The sequence below is a fragment of the Artibeus jamaicensis genome, unplaced genomic scaffold, assembly GCF_021234435.1.
Source record: "Artibeus jamaicensis isolate MK-2021 breed Jamaican fruit bat unplaced genomic scaffold, CSHL_Jam_final contig_233, whole genome shotgun sequence".
In the NCBI taxonomy this organism is placed as follows: Eukaryota; Metazoa; Chordata; class Mammalia; order Chiroptera; family Phyllostomidae; genus Artibeus; species Artibeus jamaicensis.
Window position 1 is genome coordinate 4,619,055 of NW_026521486.1, and position 21,879 is coordinate 4,640,933.

Genomic DNA, 21,879 nt, shown 5'->3' on the forward strand with positions numbered 1-21,879 from the left:
ACTAGCTTGCTTGCTTGCTTACTTACTTTATTTTCAGCTTTGTTAAGATATAATTGATCACTGGCTTATGTTAACTCAAGTGTCAGCTCAAATGTCAGCCCTTCAGAGAGGCCCTGCCTGACCACTCAACTTGTAGGTGGCATTTTCTGCTACTGTCTCATCCCTCTTTCTTATAACACTTATCACACTCTACAGTGACTTTGCTTGTTCATTTAATTGTTTATTATCTGCTTTTCCCACTAGTTTGTGAATAGGCAAGAAATTCATTTATTTACATACCATGATATTCCCAGTGCCTAACATAGTGACCAACACATCACATTATGCTCACTATGTATTTGACTAAATGAATGAATCAACGTTGCAACAGCAGGAACACAAACATTGACAATATGTTCCCAGGGACCTAAATTTTGAGAGAATAAGTTGATTATCAGCCAAAAGCAGGACTAGCCAGCATTAGACTCTGACAAAAGATTCCAGAATGGAGGTATAAGGATACATGCTGATCTTATCTTTATTTAAAATTTGGATATTTTGTACATCATGAATTTTTTGCATTGATTTTGATCTTTCAGAATATTGCATTAAAATAGTATGTATCTTGATTGCTGAATTTTTTATCACTCCCTTAAAATTTGCACCTAAGGCAAGTGTCTCACTCACCTCACCCCAGTCCCAACCTTGCTGGTTGCTGTAGTAAAATAAAATAGCAATCATCCCTGCCCTGGCTGGTGTGGCTCTTTGGACTGAGCACCGGACTATGAAGAAGAAGGTCACTGGTTAGATTCCCAGTCAGAGCACATGCTTGGGTTGCAGGCCAGGTTCCCCGGTGCAGGGAGTGAGAGGCAAACACACACTGATGTTTCTCTCCCTCTCTTTCTCCCTCCCTTCCCCTCAGTATAAAAATAAATACATAAACAATCAATCTTAAAAAAAGAAAGAAAAGAAAAAAATTTTTAAATCATCCGAAGTGGCCTATGAAAGGACAGTCTCCACATAGAGACAGAGGATGGGACCTCTAAACCAAAACTCCTGTCTCTACAAAGTTCTTGCCCCCCTAGGAAAGTGCTCTCCAATCTGTCCCTGCCACCATCATTATGCTGCCTTGGTATACTCTAAAGACAGAAGACTTTGTGCCCCTGCTGAGACCAGGGTCACTTGTTCTAACCAGATGTTACCACTAACACACAAACCTTGAAGACCGAATAAGAGGTCAACAAAGGAAAGAGAAAGGCTTTTTAAAGCAAAGGGGGAGAGCACCTGCACAGCTAGACAGGATGTCCTGGCACACACAAGTCCAGGGAGTGGTTGCATATGGCCAGAGCACTGGGTTGTGGAGTGGAAGGAACAGGCAAGTAGGACTGAAGAGATAAACAGGGTCCAGAGAAAGAGGGCTCTAGGTACCTTGCTGAGAAGCTTGAACTGTATCCCTAAAACAACTGAGGTAGCTTTGCTTCTGTTGTGGCATGTATACTTCATTCTCAGGCAGCCCAGATGTAAAGGGGAAGATACAATGTAAGGATTCACAACCGAAAAAAAAACGCATGTACTTTCAGTCTTCTAACAGCATGTTGTTTGGCTAGTAAGAAAATACTTTGTAAATCCTAGACAGAAAGAGTAGTGGATGAGGACAGGCCTTGTTACTGAACCTAGAAACAAGGAATCACAGGACAAGAACCTTTTTGAGCACCAGCGGCAGTGAGGTCTCCCCTGTTGGCCCCTCATCGCTGTTGGTACTTTCCACCAGTGCTGACTTGTTCATGATCATGGACACAAAGAGATCGTACTTCAGCAGCTGCCTCAGCAAACCTAGAAAACAAAGGGGTTGGGAAGTCAGGCAAGGGGAGAAAGCCTTAGGTAGCTCCTAACACATTCTTTATGTCTCCAAAGGTATTCCTAAGTTTTTTATTCTTTTTAATGCTATTATAAAAGGGATTGTTTTCTTAATTTCTTTTTCAGACAGGTTGTCATTAGTATATGGAAACACAACTGATTTTGTATCCCGCAACTTGATTGAATTCATTTAATGGTTTAAGTTTTTTTACATATATGAATTATAGTACTACTTGAAATAGAATCACACCCTTTTCTGTGCAGCCTCCAAAACAGCACTTGCCACACTGGATTCTGACTGTCCAAATCTCGACTTTGAGCTCCCTCAGAACAGAGCTTGAACTTGATCATCTTGATGACCCCAGAGCCCAGCACAAAGGCTAGCCCAGAATGAATGTTCACTGTGTGTGGCTGGACTGTTCATAACATAGCTTTTGGCCCAAACTGTGAAAAGAAACTATTGTCACCCACAAACTATGTGTTTCTCTATAGCTCCTGCCTAAGAAGGCTCAAATAACACACAAAGAACCCTGGACATCACCCTGGAGGCTAGAGGGAGCCCCAGATGATTTTCCAAATAGGAAACTGACAGGGTGCAAGCTGTGCAGTGTGAAGATTGACTTGGCAGCACCAGGATGCACCAGGATAGGCAGTGAAGACTGGAGGCAGAAAAACTGCTGTCCCACTTTCTTTCTTCTCCTTCCAAAGGCAACATTCTTAAGATGCCACACCAACTCTACACATCTTTCACAGTCTGTGCATTTTACCTCCCAAAACCTAGGCTTGGCAAAGCAGCACACTTTCCCACCATTAGAGAACCAGCATCTCAAGTCCTCAAGCAAAACCTCAAACCCTCTCTCTGTTTTCCCTGCAGTTTCATGTTTTACCCAAGCAATTGATCTGTAGCTCCTTTGTCTGCGCACCATCCAGCGTAGAAAGGAAGAGAGGGCACAGCTTCTCCCGGAAATGGCCTGAAAGCATCTCAGCTGCCTTTGGTGAAGAGTACAGCTTCCCATAGAGGTAACAGACAGAAGCTTGCACCCCCTCATTGGGGTACACTAAACCTCTCAATAGGTGCTCCATCATGTCACCTGTCCAGAAAACAACCAAGAGGCTGGGGAAGCACACAATGTCAACTGCCATGTGAAACTCAAATGCTGCCCTCAATGGAGTAGTAATGGTAATCCCCAATGACCCCCCCATGATAAATGACTTCTGGGCATTTAATCAAAGGGAAAAACTAAAGTTTAGAGAAGTTAAATGATTTACCCTTGGATAAATCCTCTGTGAGATATTCATTTGCATTTTACTGTCAGAAAAGAGTACTTCTAATAATTTAGAATTAATTCTCCCTTCCACCCAAAAGGAAGATCCATACTAGGTACCTAATTAATTTGCCTTAAAATAGTGAATTCAAATAGCCAAGACCAGAGTCGAGAAGCACTTTTTCAAACTGGCCAACACACAGCACATTTTGCAGATGGGGAAACCAAAGCTCAGAGAAGGAAAGTAATGAAGGTGTAATGGACCACCCAGATGGAAGTGTGATCAAAGCAGGTAAAGGCGAAAGGAAGCTCTTCCTCAGAGGTCACTCACAGTACTCCATTACAAGCTTGTCTGCCAGAGCTGGGATGGCATCCACCAACTTGCCGAGAAGGGTCACTGTGGCCAGGCTGCCTCGCATGGAGGGTGTGTTACAGAGCTACAGAAAGTGAACATACTCCACTCTGTGAATCAGGGTTGGATAAAGCTCCCACCAAAATCTATTTTGCCCTATCCACCCCAAGCCTGTCTGGTGCATGTCTCCCACCATAATCAGCAGTCAGCCTCTTTAGCTAAGTGACTATCTCCCCTATTGGTCTGGGAAGCTCTAAGGGAAAGGGGTTGAATCAGATTCCTCTCAGAGTCCTCAGTACCTAGCTCAGTACGTTTGTTAAACTGAATCAAAAAACAAACTAAAGAACAAATTAGCATATTATGTCTCCTATAGAGCAAGAAACTGGGAAATTTAAGTTGGCAATGTCATAAAGACAAAAATTCTGGCTCAGTGTAAAAAAAATATTGCTATTGTTATTACTATTAACTACTATATTGGAACACTATATGCTGGGTACTTTACAGGGAGAGTCAATAGTATATATTTCACCTTTTCTATGGACTAACTGTAGCACTTTAAGACTTTTTTTTTAACATTTCTCTTTTTTTAATTATTTTTATTTATCTTTAGAGGGTAAGAGAAGGAGAAAAGGAAAGAAATATCAATGTATGGCTGCCTCTCTGGCATCCCCTGCTGGGAACTGGCCTGCAACCCAGGCAGGAGCCCTGACTGGGAATTGAACTGCGATCCTTTGGTTCACAGGCCCACACTCAATCCACTGAGCTATACCAGCCAGGGCTAAGTAAGACTCTTAATTCCACCTGTGGGAGATGATAATAGTACCAATTTAATCAGGGTAGTTAGTTGGGAGGACTGAGTGAGAAAGTGCATGTAAAGCACCTAAAACAATGCCCAGCACATAAAAAGTGCTCACAGTGTTAAGTGCCATCATCACCTTAAGTACTGATATATATAATTGTAAACCCAATCTGATCTATTAATCATATGCAGAGTAATTATAATAACATAATTTCATGTAATTATAATGAAATGTTACTCTCAATGGTTTTAACATGAACGTTTGCCTTCCTTTTGCAAAAAAGTAAAAAATAAAAAGTGATTCTGACCATTCCAAAATCTTTTTTAAATATATTTTATTGATTATGCCATTACAGTTGTTCTATTCCCTTCATTCCCCTTCACCCTGTACACCCCCTCCCCCACCATTCCCCCCTTTAGTTTATGACCACATGTCTCAAGTTCTTTAGATTCTATATTTCCCCTACTATTTTCTACCTACTATCAATGCTATTTTCTGTACCTTCTCCCCCCTTCTCCTTCTCCCACTCCCCTGTTGCTAACCCTCCATGAGATCTTCATTTCTATGGTTCCACTCCTGATCTAGCTGTCCTCTTAGTTTGCTTTTGTTTTAGGTGTGGTTGTTAATAACTGTGAGTTTGCTGTCATTTTACTGTTCATATTTTTTACCTTCTTTTTCTTAGGTAAGTCCCTTTAACATTTCATATAATAAGGGCTTGGTGATGATGAACTCCTTGAATTTGCTCTTATCTGAGCAGCACTTTATCTGCCCTTCCATTCTAAATGAAAGCTTTGCTGGATAGATCAATCTTGGTTGTAGGTCTTTGGATTTCATGACTTGGAATACTTCTTTCCAGCCCCTTCTTGCCTGTAAGGTCTCTTTTGAGAAATCCACTGACAGTCTGATGGGAACTCCTTTGTAGTTGACTGTCCCCTTATCTCTTGCTGCTTCTAGGACTCTCTCCTTCATTTAATCTTGGCTAATGTAATGATGATGTGCCTTGGTGTGTTCCTTCTTGGGTCCAACTTCTTTGGGACTCTCTGAGCTTCCTGGATTTCCTGGAAGTCCATTTCCTTTGCCAGATTGGGGAAGTTCTCCTTTATTATTTGTTCAAATAAGTTTTCCATCCGTGGCTGTTCCTCTTCCCCTTCTGGTACCCCTATAATTTGGATGTTGGAACGTTTACAGATGTCCTGGAGGTTCCTAAGCCTCTCCTCATTTTTTTGAATTCTTGTTTCTTCATTCTTTTCTGTTTGGTCATTTCTTTCCTCTTTCTGGTCCACTCCTTTGATTTGAGTCCCAGTTTCCTTTCCATTACTATTGGTTTCCTGTGAATTTCCCTGCATTTCAATTAGTTTAGCCTTCATATGTTCCTCTAATTTGTGACTAAAATCAACCAGTTCTGTGAGCATCCTGATCACCAGTGTTTTGAACTGTGCATCTGAAAGTTTGGCTATTTTTTCATTGCTTAGATTTATTGGCTCTGGGGCTCTGAGTTGTTCGTGAGCCACGTTTTGATCTGTTCGTGCCTGTTACTTATGAGGAGAGGCACCTTAGGTGTTCACCAGGGCAGGGCCACCCAGGTCACTGTTTTGTGACGCTGTATGTGGGGGCAGGGTCAGAGAGGGACAATAGCAGTCCCCTTTGCTGCTTCCCGCTGCTGGGGCCTGCTAGGTCTGTCTCACCACTGGCTCCTTCGCCAGTTTATCTGCACGCAAATGTATGACCACAGTCAGCCCTCAGTGGGTCCGCCACCTTGCGCCCTTGGTAAGTCCGCCCACTGCTACTCTGCACCTGGGATCCGCCCACTGCCTGTGAGCCTGGGTTGCGAGCCCCGGTGGGTCAGGTGGATCTTTCCTGCCCGACCCCGCTCTGCTGCTGGCTTTGCCCCTCTTACCGGTTTGGCTGAAGGGTTCGTTGTTGTCAGACTTCCGTATAGTTCAATTTTCTGTGGTTCAGCTGCTTTTTTGTTGCTAAAACTTTGTTGTTTTTAAACTTGGTTGTGCAAGAAGGCACAGTGCTTCCACCTACACCTCCATCTTGGCGGAAGTGACCATTCCAAAATCTTAAACACAATGTAAAAGTTGCTGGTTTGAAGATAATTAATATCTTCAATTGATATCTGGGAAAAAGCAGGTTAAACATACCCACTCAGTACTTACCTTAAATCATGATAAAAGCAAATGCCTTCAGTACAAAATACTATATATAATTCAAACCAAATAAAAATACTAAGCCAAGACATAGTGGAATATATTTCCTGGATATATTCATCAAGGAACTCTATACTGTATTTAGGAGAACATAGACAATGGCCATGGGATGACTATGCCAGAAAGATGGGATTTCACCATATGGAGGTAGCATTTGGGAGTTTGAAAGGGGAAGGTAGGAAGCTGCAGAGCAGGAACAGAAGACTCAGGCCCTAGCTCTGGCTCTGCCACTGACCTCAGACAATAAGTCCTTTTTCCTTTAAGATTTTATTTATTAATTTTTAGAGAGAGGGAAGGGAAGGAGAAAAAAAGGGAGAGAAACATTGATCGGCTCTGCCTCTTGCATGACCCTGGACAGAGGACCAAACCTGCAACTCGGGCATGTACCCGAACTGGGAATCAAACCAGAGACCCTTCACTTTGTGGAACAGCCCCCAACCAACTGAGCCACACCAGTCAGGGCTTTTCTCTGGATTTTAATCTCCCATCTATCCAAAGAAGGGTTGGCCCAGCTGTGATGCCTGAGGATCCAGAGGGTACTCAAGAACTCACAGCTACTTACTGACCTCTTTGTGGCACTCATCCAGCAGGCAGCGAACGGTCTGCTCTAATTGCAGCTGAGTTGTAAGCTGGATAAGGACTGAACAGACACAGTAGCATTACTAGTCAGAAGACAACCCAGAGTTCACCTTTTGTAGCCCTTCTACTCAAAGTCACTTCCTTGTGCTAAGCGGTGCTAGTCTCTTCTGTCTCCCCCATTAAACTGTGCATGCACATCCAAACCAAAAGATTTCTGGCTTCTTCATTTCTTTCATATGAAAGAAGTCTAGTGGTTCACAACCAGACTGCACAACAGAACCACCTAGGAAGTTTTTAGAAAAAATATTCATGTCCAAGACCAATTTACATCAGAACCTCTAGAGAAAGAAACTAAGCATCTAGATTTTTTTTAATTTTTTTAAAGATTTTATTTATTTATCTTTAGAGGGGAAGGAGAGAGGGAGAGAAACATCAATGTATGGTTGCCTCTAGTGCATCCCCTGCAGGGAACTGTCCTGTAGGGAACCCCCCTGCAACCCAGCATGTGCCCTGACTGGGAATTGAACTGCGATCCTCTGGTTCACAGGCCCGTGCTCAATCCACTGAGCTATACCAGCCAGGCATCTAGATATTTTTAAAGCTCTCCAGGTGAGTCTATTGTGAAGTCAAGGCTGAAAACTACTATTTTTATATTATGTCTACTTTTTTTCCTTCCTCAGAATTTGCTCCTCCATAGGCTAGAAAACAAAATTCTGAGTGAGTTTCTTTGCCAATAATTGCCAACAATATTATCTCTCAACCCCAAACCCACCCTTCTACACAATGATTTGTGATGTTTCTGCTGGTGCTTGGCGAGAAGTGGAGAAGAGACTGGCTCTGCAAGAGTGAAAAGAAGCTGTAAATAAAATTCACCTCCTGATGGAAGGCTCTGCCACTTTCAGGGTAAAGAAGCATTCTAGGATAACACAGAGACAGGAAGAAAGCAGGAAGCAAACAGGAAACAGGAAGGAGCAAGTCCTCCTTCTCCCTCTAGTTCTTGGGGTCTGATGAGCAGGTTCTGCAAGTTATGCCGGCACCAACCAGAGGTGAATGGCTTTAGGATTATAGCCCCACTCAAGAGTGGCCTTGAAGAAAATGGTGATATCTCCCCTCCCCTGCCAGTGGTCATAACTTCAAGTGTCAGAAGTACATACAGATCATGTTAACTCATGATCTGCTATAGCTGCTAGCAGTTACATCTGCTAACTGAATGGCCATAGACCCAGCCGCAGCCAAGTAGCACCCTCTCCACAGAGGTCTGAGTTTCATATAGGGCATCCCTCCTCCAAACTTGTAGTTTTAATAATTCCAACCTCTCCCTTTGTTTCCCAAGCCCTAGGAGTGGGAGCTACTTTCAGAAACTGCTATCTCTGTGAATATTTGGTACTCTCTTTTTGTCTTCAGTTACCTAGCTAATAATTCTTTATATTAAAGTTTTTTTTCTGTTCAAATCACCTATGAGGTTTGTTTCCTGACCCTAACTGACACAGTTCTTGCTTTCTGCAAGAATCCTCCCATCCCAGTGCTTTTGTCTTCCATCTCCTTCAGCCTTTTATAGGCAAGCCTTCAACAGCTAACAACCAACCTATGTGCACTCAACTTCCAACCAACCAATATGCAATAAAATGCAATAAAAACAAAGTTTTATACATTTTTGTAACAGCACTCAGCAGTTCTTGTTATTTAGCAGTCAACCTCTCCTCCACACAGTAGACTGTTACAGGAAGGAACCATGTCTTATTCATCTATGTATCCCTAGTGTCTGATACAGTACTTGGCACAGAATAGGTGCTCGAGAAAGAAATGCAGAATTAATAATTGATAACTAGTAGAGATATTTTTATCTGTATCTAAAATAACACATGCCATCAAGGTTTCAAGTAACCAGAGATGTAACTGAGGCTAATATCCCCAGCTTTAAGTGCTAAGTACCCACAGTTTCACCTTACCTTCGATACAGAGTTCTGCCATACTCCCATCATCCACACTGCATAACAGCCCTTGGAGCAGAGGGAGGTAAGAGGGAGATAGTTAATAGTTAAAAGAAAACTAAACCCACAAAGGCACACTGTGAAGTCTAAAACTAATAGCAGCTTTAAGCAATGTCCCAGCCACCCTCAGCACCGAACACCTAAATTTTCAATGACCCACTCTGGCTTTAAAAGAATTAAAACAGTCAGTGTAATGCAGCATAAAAATTGTGTGCTCTGGAGCCTGCCTATAAAAGACCTGGGGTAAAATTCCAGTTCCGCCAGTTGTCACCTATGACTTCACTGAGTCTCAGGGATCATCCCCTCTCCCTTAAAGTACTGTCTTGGCAGTTAAAAGCCTGAAAAGCCTCTAGCAAAGGGCTCACTATGAGTGCTCACTTCATAACTCACTATGAAGTTAGCTTCCCTCCTCTCTAAAAGGGCTCCTTCCAAAGGACATGATAATTGTATTGAAAGAAGGGACATCTTAGTACATCTCATTTTACACAAGAAGAAACTAAAGCACAAGAAAGGGGAAGTAACTCAATCAGGGCCACAGCCAGGTCAGCAGACTCTAGTCTGGACCTTCTGATCTTGTTCAAAGGACATATAAGACTAGACTCTTTGAAAGATCACACGTTTTCCATACTCATCTTCACACTTTCACTACTCTCTTAGCTGTAATTACCATATAGTGCATCATGTATCTTACAAAGGTGACCTTTCTTCATCATTATGACAAAACAATTTGCTAATAAGTTAAACTGTTACTTCACAAAAAGTCTAAACTATCTTTCCAAGACCCCCCAAACCAAATATACATGCTATAGCAAAATACATGCCAAGTTTCTCTTTTCATCTCACCAAAAAGCATGCTTATGAAGTGGATACAGACTCTCTGATCCTGCCCCACCAGCTGCATGATCAGGGAGGCGTGCCTCACGAGGACATCTCGGAAGCAGGACAGCACATGCTTCTTGCGCACCAGCTTCGGGTAGGCAAAGAAAAATAATCACTAGCAACCAAGTCTCAGCCATCCTGAACCTAAACAGTTGTAATTATACATACAATGTATAACAATACAACTATAAGATAATACTGGAGGGATCATCTAATTCATGGTAAGATCATATTCCCTGAAGGGAGTATGGAAAAGGATATCATTTACACACAGGAATCCATATGTTCACACAGAGGATTATACATGTGCTAAGGTTCTTGATACTCTACATTCACATAGCGTTTTACTGTTCAGAAATCACTCTTCTCTCTACTTGCTTATTTAAGCCAAACAAGGTGGCGAAGCAAGCAGAAACAAGTATCATTGTAGCCATTTTGAAGATAAGAAAACTGAGGTTCAGAAGCTTTCCCAAGGACCCAAATCTAAGTCTCCAAATAGATCCTGTCAAAGGTCAGAGCTCTTTCCACTTTGACAGCCCAGGAATGTGATACTGGAGGACCCTTCATGAATCTTAGAGGTAGATGGAGAAAATGCATCTTTCCATTCAATGTAAATATAAATCTTCACACTCACTTCACCTGCCTGAACAGGGAACTGGGTAGTAGTTGTGCAAAGTGCTCAAGATAGTAGCAAAAGTTGGGTCAAAAAACGGTGTGTACAGAGGATAGAACAGGAACATGGGTACAACTGACTACATCACCCCTTTCCTGGTGAGAGGTGAAGCTAAGCAAAGCGTGTTCAATAAAAGAAGTTGCATCTCTTATTGCCTCTAACCTGTGCTCCTGCAAATCAGTTTTCCTTCACCAATTCCTCCTACACAGTACATTAAGGTAGTGATCTAAATGAGTCACTCAAAGAAATTTCAGTGACTCTCCTTACCTGAACTGATCTCAACCTAGTTTCCCAATCTCGACTTTCCTTCAAACACTAATTACTCCCCAAACTCATCCTTGCTAATACCCACCTCCTAAGATAAGATCCCCCATGTCTTCTGTTCCAAATCTCACCCATCTTCTCAAGCCTAATTCAAATGCTTCCTCCTCTAAAAACCCTTCCTAACTTCCCTCCTTATCCCACACAGCACCTGACCAGCTACGTCCATCCTAGTAAGGCGTTCTCTGATTTTGCCCCCTACCTCTCGGTCTTACCCGCCTCTGCACCCTCTGACTCGCTGTCAGAGAATGACAGCCCCAGGACCCCTGGCCTCGGTGCTATCTCAGATGTTATCAACTCGCTCAGCAATTCTCAGTGGGGCCCCGAGAATGCTCAGAACCCTTTCAGGGCAACCATGCGGTCCAAATCCTTTTCACAGAATACTAAGGCACTATTTGCCTTTTTCACTCTTATTCTCTCACAAGTGTACAGTGAAGTTTTTCAAGTATTACGTGACATGTGATATCAGATTAAATGCACGTATAAAAATCCAGCTGCCTCCTCTTACACCAAACATTAGAGACCTGCAAAAATGTAAAACAAAGCCAGTCCTCTCACTCTCTCTTTTGTTTGGGAAAGTATAGATATTTTTATTTTTAAAGTTGTGCCTGCTGCCTTCCCCCTTCGCCTCACTGGTGCCTGGCTGTGGCTTCCAGCCGGCGACCCTCCCCGCCACACTTCCACTCTCAGACGCGTCAGGGACACGAGGCGCCCCAGCGCACATGCGCCCGGCCCGCAGGGTGAGCAGGCGACTTTTAAAACGAAGCCGAGCTAAGGCAAAATTCTGGCGAGAAGGTCGGCGTGCAGCCTGGACAGCTAGCTGAGAGGGGAGGGGGAGGGGAGGCGGGAGGGTGCGCCCGGGGGTGTCGCCCGCGCCGCTGGGGCTCCAGCCTGACGGCGCACGGGGACAGGCGGGCTCGAGGCTCAGAGCCTGCGGCAGGGCCCGTGTACAAAGGGCTGCGGGAGGGTGGCCAGGGGCTGGCGAAAGGACGCGCCGCCGGCCAGGGGCCGGCCTGCTTACTGGGTGGGTTAGCCAGGCCGGCGGGGCCGGTACAGGGAAGTTGGTCTGCCAGGGGCGGCCCTGTTTGGTAACAGAATGCGGGTGCAAGGGGAACGCTGGGGCTGGGGCTGGGGCTGGGGCTGGGGCTGGGGCTGGGGCTGGGGCTGGGGCTGGGGGGGCCAGCTCGCACCGACACGCCGGGCTCCGGCAGCAGCTCCAGCACGCAGGCCAAGCAAAGGCGTGGGGACACGGGCAGCAGCCAGCACGGGTCGTGCCGGGGATGGGCCCTCTCAAAGAGCAACGCTGCCTCTCCGTCCCTCCCGGACCGGGAAGGGTCCGCAGCAGCCTCCCTCACAGCCATCTGGCTGCTCGCACGCTACAGCGACAGCGCGTTTTCCCGCGCAACTTGTGCGCAAGCGCACTTGAAAGAGCCCCCCCTCCGCACGGGCCGTGGCCGTATACTGCGCCTGCGCAAACGGCTAGTGCGTGTCCAACCAAAGGTTTTCCCCGAGCGTCTGCAATCTGCATCGCATAGAAAGTTGAAAAGCATTTGTAAAGAAGCTGTCATTAGCTTGGGAAAAGGAAGCAATCTATTTGAAAATTAAATGAACGATTTCAGGGATTTTTATCTAAACGCTATTGCTATTACTATTTTAAATTTACGTGACACCTTTCTCTCAAAGAATCTAATATGTTCCCCTTACAATGTCCTCTCACAGAGCACTCCCACAGCACTTGAGACTTTGTGAGTTCACCAGGAATACTGAAGAAGAAAAATTTATTATGTTAAATATATTAATTGTAACAATCCGTCAATCAACAGGGATTTATTTAGCACCAAAATGCCCTGCAACTGGTTAATGTTGAAGGAAACAAATTCAGGAGGTGTTTTCTACATTCAGAGCAGTGTGACTAAGTGGGAAAAATGCTTTCCATAGCAAATAGTTTGGGAAACAATGGTTTATTATTCAATGGAGTGTTATGAAGTAATGTTTGAAAAAAGTAGATATTAATATGAAAAATCCCCATTAAAATGTTAAGTGTACAACAAATGCATAATTATATAGTATCCAAGTGTGCAAAATAAATAAGCAAACAAAAAACATTCAACACATTTCATAGCAGTAATACATATTCAAAGAAGAAAATTTAAAAAAATATTTTCCAATTTTTTCCTATACATTTTTACAACAGCAATGTACAAAGGTTGTAAACAGCTTTCTCAGAAAAAATGTCATGTACATCTTTTATGTCATATTTTAAATGTCCACAAAGTGTGTATTTTTTTCACAAAATGTTAAGGCAGGAACTGGGGTAGGAATTAGAGGATTCAAAAGTGTACAAGAGACAATCCATGTCTTCAAGGAACTAGAAGTCCAGTCAAGGAAACAGATAAGCAAATTATTACAATAGCATATATGCATGTCTATTACTGCATAACAAATTACCCCATGCGATGGGTTGAATGGTGAGCCTCGAAAAGACATCTGCATATCTACAATGGACTTAATTGTGCAGCCCAAACTCAGACGTTGAAGAATTAACAGGTAATGTGACTATTTGGAGATAAGGCCTTTAGGAGATAATTAGAGTTAAAAAAAATAATAAGGGTGGGGCCCTAATCCAATAGGATTGGTGGCCCCATAAGAAGAGGAAGAAAGATCTCTCCACCTCTCCATGTACATGCACTGAGGAAAGTGCACGTGAGAACATGTGAGAACATAGTGAGAAGGTGACCATCTATCTACGAGCCAGGCGGGAAGCTCTCACAAGAAACTGAATCAGCCAGAAGCTTGATCTTGGACTTCTAGTCTCCATACCTGTGAGAAAATAAATTTCTGTTCTTTAAGTCTCCTAGTCTGTAGCAACCAGAGCAGACTAATACAACAGCCTACTCCCCAGAACCTGTAAATGTTACCTGATTTGGAAAAAGGATCTTTGCCAATTAAGTTGACCTTGAGATGAGGAGGTCATCCTGGAGTATTTGGTGGACATTAAACCCAACAACGACAAGTGTCTTAAGAAGAAACACATGGAGTAAAGGAGGCAGCAAAGTGAGCACAGAAGCAGAGATTGAAGTGATGGTCCCACAAGCCAATGAACACCTGCAGCCACCAGAAACTGAGAGACAAGGAACAGATCACTCCCTACAGACTTCAGCCCTGCTGACCAACCCAGCTTGGTTTCGGACTTCTGGCCTCCAGAACTGAGAGAATAAATTTAAATTGTTTTAAACCACCAAGTTTGCAGTAATTTGTTTTGGTAGCCCTAGAAAACTAACATTCCCCAAAACTTAGCTCAAAACATCTCATAGTTTTTATGCATCAGGAACCCCTGGCTCAACATCTCTCATGTGTCTGTAGTCATCTCAAGACTCACTAGGCCTGAAAGATCTGCTTCCAAGTTCACTCACATAATCGGTGGCAGAATCTAGTTCCTCAAAGGCGGTTGGAGTCAGGGACTTACTTTCGTGATAGCTGTTGTCCAGTGCCCTCCTCAGTTTCTTGCTACAGTGCCTTTCCATGGGGCAGCTCACAGCATGGAAGATGGCTTCCCTCGGGGAGCAAGCAAGAGAGCGAGACATGTACCCAAGATGGAAGTCTTTGTAACCTATTCTCAGAAGTGACATTCCAACATTTCTGCTGTATTGTTAGGGGTGAGTCACGAGATCCAGTCCACACTCAAAGAGAGAACACATGAGGGCATGGACACCGGGAGGTAGAGGCTGCCTACCATAGTACAGATGCTACAGGAGAGACAGGCACAAGTTGCTATGGGAACACCTTGCCTGCAGCAATGCACAAAAAGAACATCCAACATTAACTGGGTCATATCATTATGGATTATGTTTCCTTTTCTGAATTTTCTAAATTCTAATAAGCATGTATAAGTTTGACAGTGAATTCAAAAAATCAGGAAGCTAAACGCGAGAAAAAACAAAAAGGGAGAAGGGAAAGAAGGGAGGTGGGGTAAAAGAAAGAGAAGGAGAAAACCTGAATTAAATTTTCAAGTCCAGCACTCACTGAGTTAGGCTCTGTGAATCTGTTTCCACCTGCTGAAGCTGTCTACAGAGGTATCATAAGCTATAATACCTTTTAACTCAGAAGTTTTACTCTTGACTAAAACAAATTATTAGCTCCAGGATGTCCTGCAGGTGGACCAGGCAGAGCAGCAAGTAATTATGGTTGGCAGTACTTGAGGATTGGAGAGCCAGGGTGGCTTTTGCATGGAGTCTGTCCATGGGCAGCAGAATCCCAGCAGGGCAGATGCCCAGTGATCATCTTCCTTCCTTCCCTGTGCCCCAAAGGACGTGAATGGTGGTTTCCAGGGCAGAGCACTAACCCTTCCACCAAGCAGCTGAGGCTGTCTGAGCATTTTATCTCAGTCACAATCAGCTTGGGCTAGGGCAGGACAGAACCATGACAGGAACCTCAGTAAACCCTCCCGTGAGGATTTGGGGGTAGTGGCGGGGGAACTGTTAGGAGATGACATGGGCTGACCCACATTCCCCAAACCTTCAAACTCATAGAGTGAAAATGGCTGCTATCGCACCCACAAAGTATCGCAAACCCCAAAAGGGGGCACTTAGAAAACACGTGCCAGAGAAATCAGAACCCCAGAGGTTCCAAATAACCAATTTTATTAGAGCCTTTGGGGGTGAACAGACCACTCTCATGCCTCCTCTGATGTGTTCTGAGGACTCTGTGTCTGCAGCCTATTTTCTAAAGCAAAGCCGGAGCGGAAAACTCCTCAAGTGTTTTATAAAACCATTTTTTTTGGAGACCGGTGGATTCTGTGGGGTGCCATTTGGGTTTTCAGGTTCCCCTTGAACCTGGACGCGCTCTGTCTTGGGAAGAACAGCACCAGCACAGCAGTGTCCTGGTGGCTGAAGGTCCCTCTTCGAAGTGTGGACTCTAATGCTGTCTTCCCTTACACATGGGTCACCCACTTTGGGGAGCAGTGGGGGATCAGAAACCCTCAGGTTCGGGTTGGGGGCTGAGCGCTGGGGCTTGGCCAGGGGTGGGGACCTGGATGTTTGGGTCAGAAGGGTCGTGGTCAGGCTCGCAGTGGCAGAGTGGAGACTCCCTTTGAAGCCAGATGTGTCTGTGGAGCAGGAGGAAGACTGCTGCTCGGCCCCTCTGCCCTCCAGGCTTTTTCTTCTCCAGCGTGTGGTCTGCTGATATTTAAGTCTGGGCAGCTTTGAGGCCTCCAGGGACGAGCTCTCCCTGCCGTGGTCCTGGCCTGCCCTGGAGTACAATGTTCTCACCCTGCTGGGAGCCTTCTCTGTGGTCTGTGAGACTCCTGGCCTGACCATTTTCCTGTCCCGGGTGTTCCCACTGGAAGACTCTCGGACCATTTTTTGACCACATCCAGGCTCTGCTGCAGACCGAGGGTTCCTGGGAGCAGGGAGCTTGGCCCTAGGAGGAGCCTCTTTCTGGACATCCCATCTTTCTCTGGGGCCGCCAGGTGCCCTGACTCTCCGAAAATTTGGCAGATGGATGGAAAGGCCCATGGGCTCCGATCCCTGTAGACCACACTTTTCCAGAGCTCTGGCCTGTGTACAAAGTTTTGAGCTTTTTCTTTTTGAGGGTTGAATCCTCTGGGACTTCTCAGGGGACTTAAAGCCTGGCCTGGAGGCCTGAGCCTCACGAAGCCTTTCCTGCTGCTGTTGGAGCTCACAGGCTATGTATAACCCAGGAAGCTGCACCCCAGAAGAGGGCAGTGGTCCCGGATCTAACAAGTTAAACAGCAAATGGAACTCCAGGACCAGCTTCTGGCGGAGGTCCCACTTCAGATGTGCAATCTTCCGCCGCATGAGGGACTCCAGGAGGAACTGTTGGCTCTTCTTGAGGCCCAGGCACTTGGAAAGGACAGGGTGGGCACTAGGAATACCCACTAGAGCTGTGGCAGCTTTGGGTGCTTGGCCACACGAGTCAGAGAGACAGGAGGAGGGCAGGTTCAGGGAAGCAGCCAGAGAGCGTGGTTTCTGGAACTGCCAAGCCAGACCAGACGCCTTCCCAGGATTCCTCTGTTGTCTTCTCTCGGGTTTAAGTGGGGCCCGAGTGGAGTCTGGACTGATCCCCACTCTGGGCCTCCTGGCAGGGGCCAAGCTCTGGCTGGCCAGATGCTTTCCCTCCCCACTGGGGAGCAAAAGGAGCTCACCCTGCTTGGGGAGAGGCTTCATCTCAGGACAGGTGGCAGAGGACACTGCTTGTTCCTGATTCATGGCCCCAGACCCAGTGAGGACTGGGAGCCCCTCAACCCCAGAACAGTCAACTTGGAGATTGCCTTTAGCTGCATCCCTTTCTCTGACCTGGTCCTTGCTTCGTCCCCCTGGAACTTCAGGTTCTTCAGCATCCTCAGCTATGCACTTTGTCTGGTTCTCTACATTCTGGATTACTGCCGCATCATCCTCTCTACCCTTTTTCTGGTTCTCTTGACCTTGTATCTGGATCTCTCCATCAGTTTGACTTCTTAACTGTTCTTGGTTATCTCCCCCAGGAGCCTGGATCTCTCTACCATCCTCACCTGTGAGCCCTCTTAGGTTTCTCTCCCCTTGTATTTGAATTTCTGCCCCATTCTCCCCTCCAATCTGCTCCTGGTTCTTCCACGCTGATGTACAGGTTTTTCCATTAACTTTTCTTTTTAACAGTTTCTGATTTGCTCCACTAAGTCTCTGGATCTTTCTACCATCCTCACTTCCCATGTCTTCTGCATCATTCTTTCCTCCATTCTGCTCCCAGTTCCTCCTCCCTGGCGAATGGCTCTCTCCATTTTCACAGTCTAAGTGTCCCAGGTTCTCTCTCTCAGGTCTAAGGGTCCCTACACCATCCTCACCTCTCAGTTCTCTCTGGTTTCTCTTCTCTGGAGCCTGGATTTCTGTTCCATTTTCACCTCCCATCTGCTCCTGGTTCTTCCACTCTAATAAATGGGTCTTTCTATCAATATCACCTCTTAACTGACTCCAGTTTTCTTCCCCAGGTGCCCCGGTCTCTGTACCACCTTCATCTTCAGCTTCTCTATGGTTTCTTTTCTCTGGAGCTTGATTTTCCCTTCCATTCTCACCTCCAGCCCACTCCTCTTTCTTCCACTCCACTGAATGAGTTTCTCCATCAGTTTCACTTGTTAATTCTCCCCGGTCCTCTGCATCAGATACCTGGGTATTTACATCATCCTTGCTTCTAATGTGTCCCTGATTTTTCCACTTTGATGTGTGGATCTTTCCATTGATTTCATTGCTCATCTGACCCTGGTTTTCTGCCCCAAGTTCCAGGGCCTCTTTATCATCTTCACCTTCAACCGCTCTCAGATTTTCCATCTCTGGCACCTGCATGTCTGTACTAGTCTCATCTCCAAACTGCTCCTGGTTCCTCCTGGCTGGTGGATGGGTGTCTACATGAGTGTCACCTCTTAATTGTCCCTGGTTTTCTATCTCAGATGCCAGGGTATTTATACCATCCTCATCTCTGTCCTTCCTTTGGTCTCTTTTCTCTGGTGCCTGAATTTCTGCTCTACAATCACCTCCATTCTGGACCCAGTTCCCCCAACATGCACTCTCAAGTTCTCTGTCAACTTCAATTGCCACTGGTCTCTGGTCTTCCCACCACAGTGTCTGGATCACTACCCAATCCTCCTTTCTTATCTCCCTGAGGTTCTCCCCTCTACAGATCTGGGTTTCTCCAGCATCCTTGCCTCCTCTCAGGCCCTGGCTTCCCCACCCCACTCGAAATTCATGTCTTGGTTGTTTCTGGAGTTCTCCCGCAGCTTTCTTACTTCTACCCCGATCCTGCTTCTCCCACCCTGGTGTCTGGATCTCTCTGACATTCTCACTTCCAATATAGTCCTGTTGTCCCCATCCCAGAGCCTGGATCTCTAAACCATCATCTTGTTTTACTTCTCCCAGGTTCTCCATCCCAGGTATTTGGCTTTGCCCAACATTCTCACCTCCAACCTGGCCCTTGTTTCCTCTCTCTTCTGCCTGAACTTCTGCACCAGTATCATCTCTAGGCTGGTCTTGTTTTCTCCCCCATAGCACGTGGTACTCCTCACCATTATCACTGCCAGTCAGGCCCTGCTTCCCCAACCCTTGTGCCTGGGTCTGTCCTTCTTCCTCCCCGCCGGCCTCTTTCTTGTTCTTCTCAAATACCTGAGTTTCTATTGCATCCTCATTTCTACTCTTATCCTGGTTCCCCCACTCTGAAGTTTGGTTCTCTGTGTCAACTTTACATCTTAACAGTTCCTGGTTATCTACTATATGCGCCTGGGTTTCAGGAGAATTCTCACCTCTAGCCTTCCTCTGGTTTCTCTGGCCTAGTTTCTGAATTTTGACTGTACGCTCAGCTCCCATGTGGTCTGGGTTCTCCCACCCTGGTGTCAGGATCTCTCCATCACTTTTACTTATTGCTGGTCTCTGACTTTTCCACTCTAGGCCCTTAGTCTCTACATTGTCCTCCATCCCCAAGTTTCCTGGGGGTTGCCTTCCAGATGCCTCAATCTCCCAAGTATGCTCCATGCTGCTCTCTCTCTGGTTCCCCCATTCCAGAGCCTGGGTCTCTCTGCCTAGTATCTGGTTTTCCATCCCTGGTGCCCAAGCCTCTTGTGGGCAGTTCCAGGTGCGTATTCCCACTTCTTGGTTAGAAGGAAGAGGCAGGAATTCTCTGGAGCAGAACTGTGGCCTCTGAGAAGGGAGGTTTGGGAGAACAGCAGCTGAAGTCATGGAGGTGGAATGGGAGTGCATGCTGACAGCAGACTCCAGTGGCACTAATTTTTCTTGGGAGTGGGCCAGCGGTTGCTCCATCCTTTGATAATACCTGTCCAGGTCAGGCTGCAGCGACTTGCCAATCAGTTGAGTGTGCTCATCACGAAGACACCAAGGTACATGCCATACTCTGGAACTGTGCTGAGGGAGCATACAGGTGCTTGAAAAAGGGGTGGTGCAAAAGGTGGTCTTAGTAGGGGTGTGGAAATCCCAAGGCGGGCACTGGCATCGCTGCCAAGAGAGCAGGTATCGGACCCTTGATTCCCGGAGGCTCCTCCAGTATCCCCATCTCTTCTTTTGTGCCCATTGCCGAAAGTGAGCATCCAGGCCCCTGTACTTGCCAAAACTGTAGAATGGTTTAGAGGTCCGCTCCAAACAAGTGTCAGGTCTCATGAAGGGCACTGCCCACTTCTGCGGTGGCACCTACAGGTGAGAACAGAGAGGCAAAATTCTTGCACACATCATCTCACCTAATCATCACAGATCAGAATTGTAATGCCATTATTCAGAAGAGGATTCTGGGGCTCAGGAAATGGGGAATAATTTCCTTAAAGCAAACAGTAGTCATTCACTCAGAAAGAGAAAACATTTACTTCAGGGCAGGTGTTACTCTAAATGGTGGAGGTACCACCATGAACAAAGCAAATCCCTTCTAGATATGGAGAGACAATAGTCAAGTATACAATATAATGTTAGAGGTATGCTAATTCTGATGCAAGTAAAAGCAGAAAGGGAATGGGGATAGCTCCATCAGACAGGTGGTCAGAGAAGGCCTCTCAGAGATGGTGACATATGACAAGAGACCTAAGGGAAGTGAGGCAAACCAAGCGACACCTGAAGAAAAAGCAGGTATTAGTGCAAAGGCCCTGAAGACAGAACAAGGTCATGTACACAAGAAGAGCAAGGAAGCCCATGTGGTCAGAATGGAATGAGTGATGAGAATGCTGGAAGATGAGGTCAGAGAGAAATGTAGGAGCAGATCATGCTTTCCTTGGAGTTGGAGTTGAAGTTAGGAGCTTGGATTTTATTCTGAGTTTGATGGGGAGTGTATTCTTAAGAGCCATTACTGGGTTTTGAATGGCAAAGTGCAATGATCTGCCTTTAAAAGTTTGTTCTGGCTTACAAGCATAATGTTAGGTGTAAGCCGGGTGCAAAAGAAAGCTTACTATATGATTCCATACAGACAAAAATCAGTCTGTGTTATTAGAAATCAGCATACTTGTGACTGCAAGCTCCTCAGCTGCTGGTAATGGTCCATTTCTTAACTGGGTGCTGCACATGGATGCATTGTTTGGGAAAATTCATTGATTTATACACTTATAATCTGTGTGTATATTACCCTTGGATTAATTTTTTTTTAAGAGAGGAAGGAAGGAAAGAAGTCATTTTGTTGGCTGCATGGAGCATTGTGGCTGGGCAAGAGAGGTGGTAGGAACCAGGCAGAAGGCAGTGCCTACGGTCCAGGTGAGACACAAGGGAACTCTGCCCAGGTGGTTCTGAGAAGTGATCACATTTGAGATACAGTCTGCAGGTAGAGCCCAAAGGACTCATAGATGGATTGAATGCGTGGAGTGAGGAAAAGAGGAGTCCAGGGCGACTGCTGGGTTTGGGGCAAGATGATGTTCTCCCTAACCAGTCTGAGTTCCCCAGGATTGATCATCTCTGTACAGAGGCCATAGAACAGGATCTTCATACAAGTGACTAAAACAATCATGGTGCTGAGGGAAGGAGGTGTGTGGGGCCCCTCACCTTGATGACCCTCTTCATGCTGGGGGAGGTCCTGGTGATCTGGTGCCAATAGTGCCGGACCTGCCAGATCAGAAAGAGGCAGAGGACAAGCAGGTTGCCACAGCACCGAGGGCTCCTGCAGCTGTGATCCTTGGAGAGCAGGCTCAACACTGGCTCCCACTCAGAGCCCTGGAATGGCCCCAGTACGATACAGGCACCCAGCAGTGACAGCAACATGAAAAAGTTTAGGTCAGGCAGATGGTATTAGGCAGTTGGAGGGCAGGACTGATATGGCTGGTACCCCAGCCAGTTTGGGGTGGGGTAACCCCTGCCTCCTAGCACCTGTCACTGAGGCCACCTCACAAAGGAGCCTGATCCTCCAGCCTCAGCTCCAGCTGTTAAACCTGGCACCAGAGCTGGCTAATGTGCCCGTGCTCAGTGCAGGTGAGGGCAACGTTGGGGAACTGCCCAAAAGCAACTAAG

The 21,879-nt window shown here is 45.8% G+C and overlaps 2 protein-coding genes across 2 annotated transcripts in view; both read right to left on the minus strand.

Annotated features, from left to right (window-relative positions):
- Positions 1 to 12,270, minus strand: part of MEI1 (meiotic double-stranded break formation protein 1) — a 68,470-nt gene extending 56,200 nt beyond the window's left edge. The window contains exons 1-7 of the mRNA XM_053662195.1: positions 12,100 to 12,270; positions 9,880 to 10,003; positions 8,995 to 9,045; positions 7,033 to 7,106; positions 3,433 to 3,538; positions 2,724 to 2,927; positions 1,682 to 1,812 (exon numbers count right to left, since the gene is read on the minus strand). Of these exons, the coding sequence (XP_053518170.1) occupies positions 1,682 to 1,812; positions 2,724 to 2,927; positions 3,433 to 3,538; positions 7,033 to 7,106; positions 8,995 to 9,045; positions 9,880 to 10,003; positions 12,100 to 12,270 (861 nt within the window). The remainder of the gene's footprint in view (positions 1 to 1,681; positions 1,813 to 2,723; positions 2,928 to 3,432; positions 3,539 to 7,032; positions 7,107 to 8,994; positions 9,046 to 9,879; positions 10,004 to 12,099) is intronic.
- A 3,569-nt stretch (positions 12,271 to 15,839) lies between these two features.
- On the minus strand, positions 15,840 to 21,633 carry LOC128626879 (uncharacterized protein C22orf46-like). The gene is made up of 4 exons (XM_053661992.1): positions 21,418 to 21,633; positions 19,537 to 20,091; positions 16,618 to 16,770; positions 15,840 to 15,857 (listed from the first exon to the last, which is right to left on the minus strand). The coding sequence occupies exons 1-4, from the start codon at positions 21,631 to 21,633 to the stop codon at positions 15,840 to 15,842; spliced, it is 942 nt and encodes a 313-aa protein (XP_053517967.1).
- Between the last annotated feature and the right edge of the window lie 246 nt (positions 21,634 to 21,879).

Excerpts from the sequence above, each read along its gene's own strand:
- LOC128626879 (XM_053661992.1), bottom strand. The coding sequence starts at position 21,633 with ATGTTGCTGTCACTGCTGGGTGCCTGTATCGTACTGGGGCCATTCCAG. Across the intron at positions 20,092-21,417 it reads GCATGAAGAGGGTCATCAAG|GTGCCACCGCAGAAGTGGGC; the intron begins GTGAGGGGCCCC and ends TCTCACCTGTAG. Across the intron at positions 16,771-19,536 it reads CTCTTCCTTCTAACCAAGAA|TGCCTGGGCCTCAAGAAGAG; the intron begins GTGGGAATACGC and ends GTCCTTTCCAAG.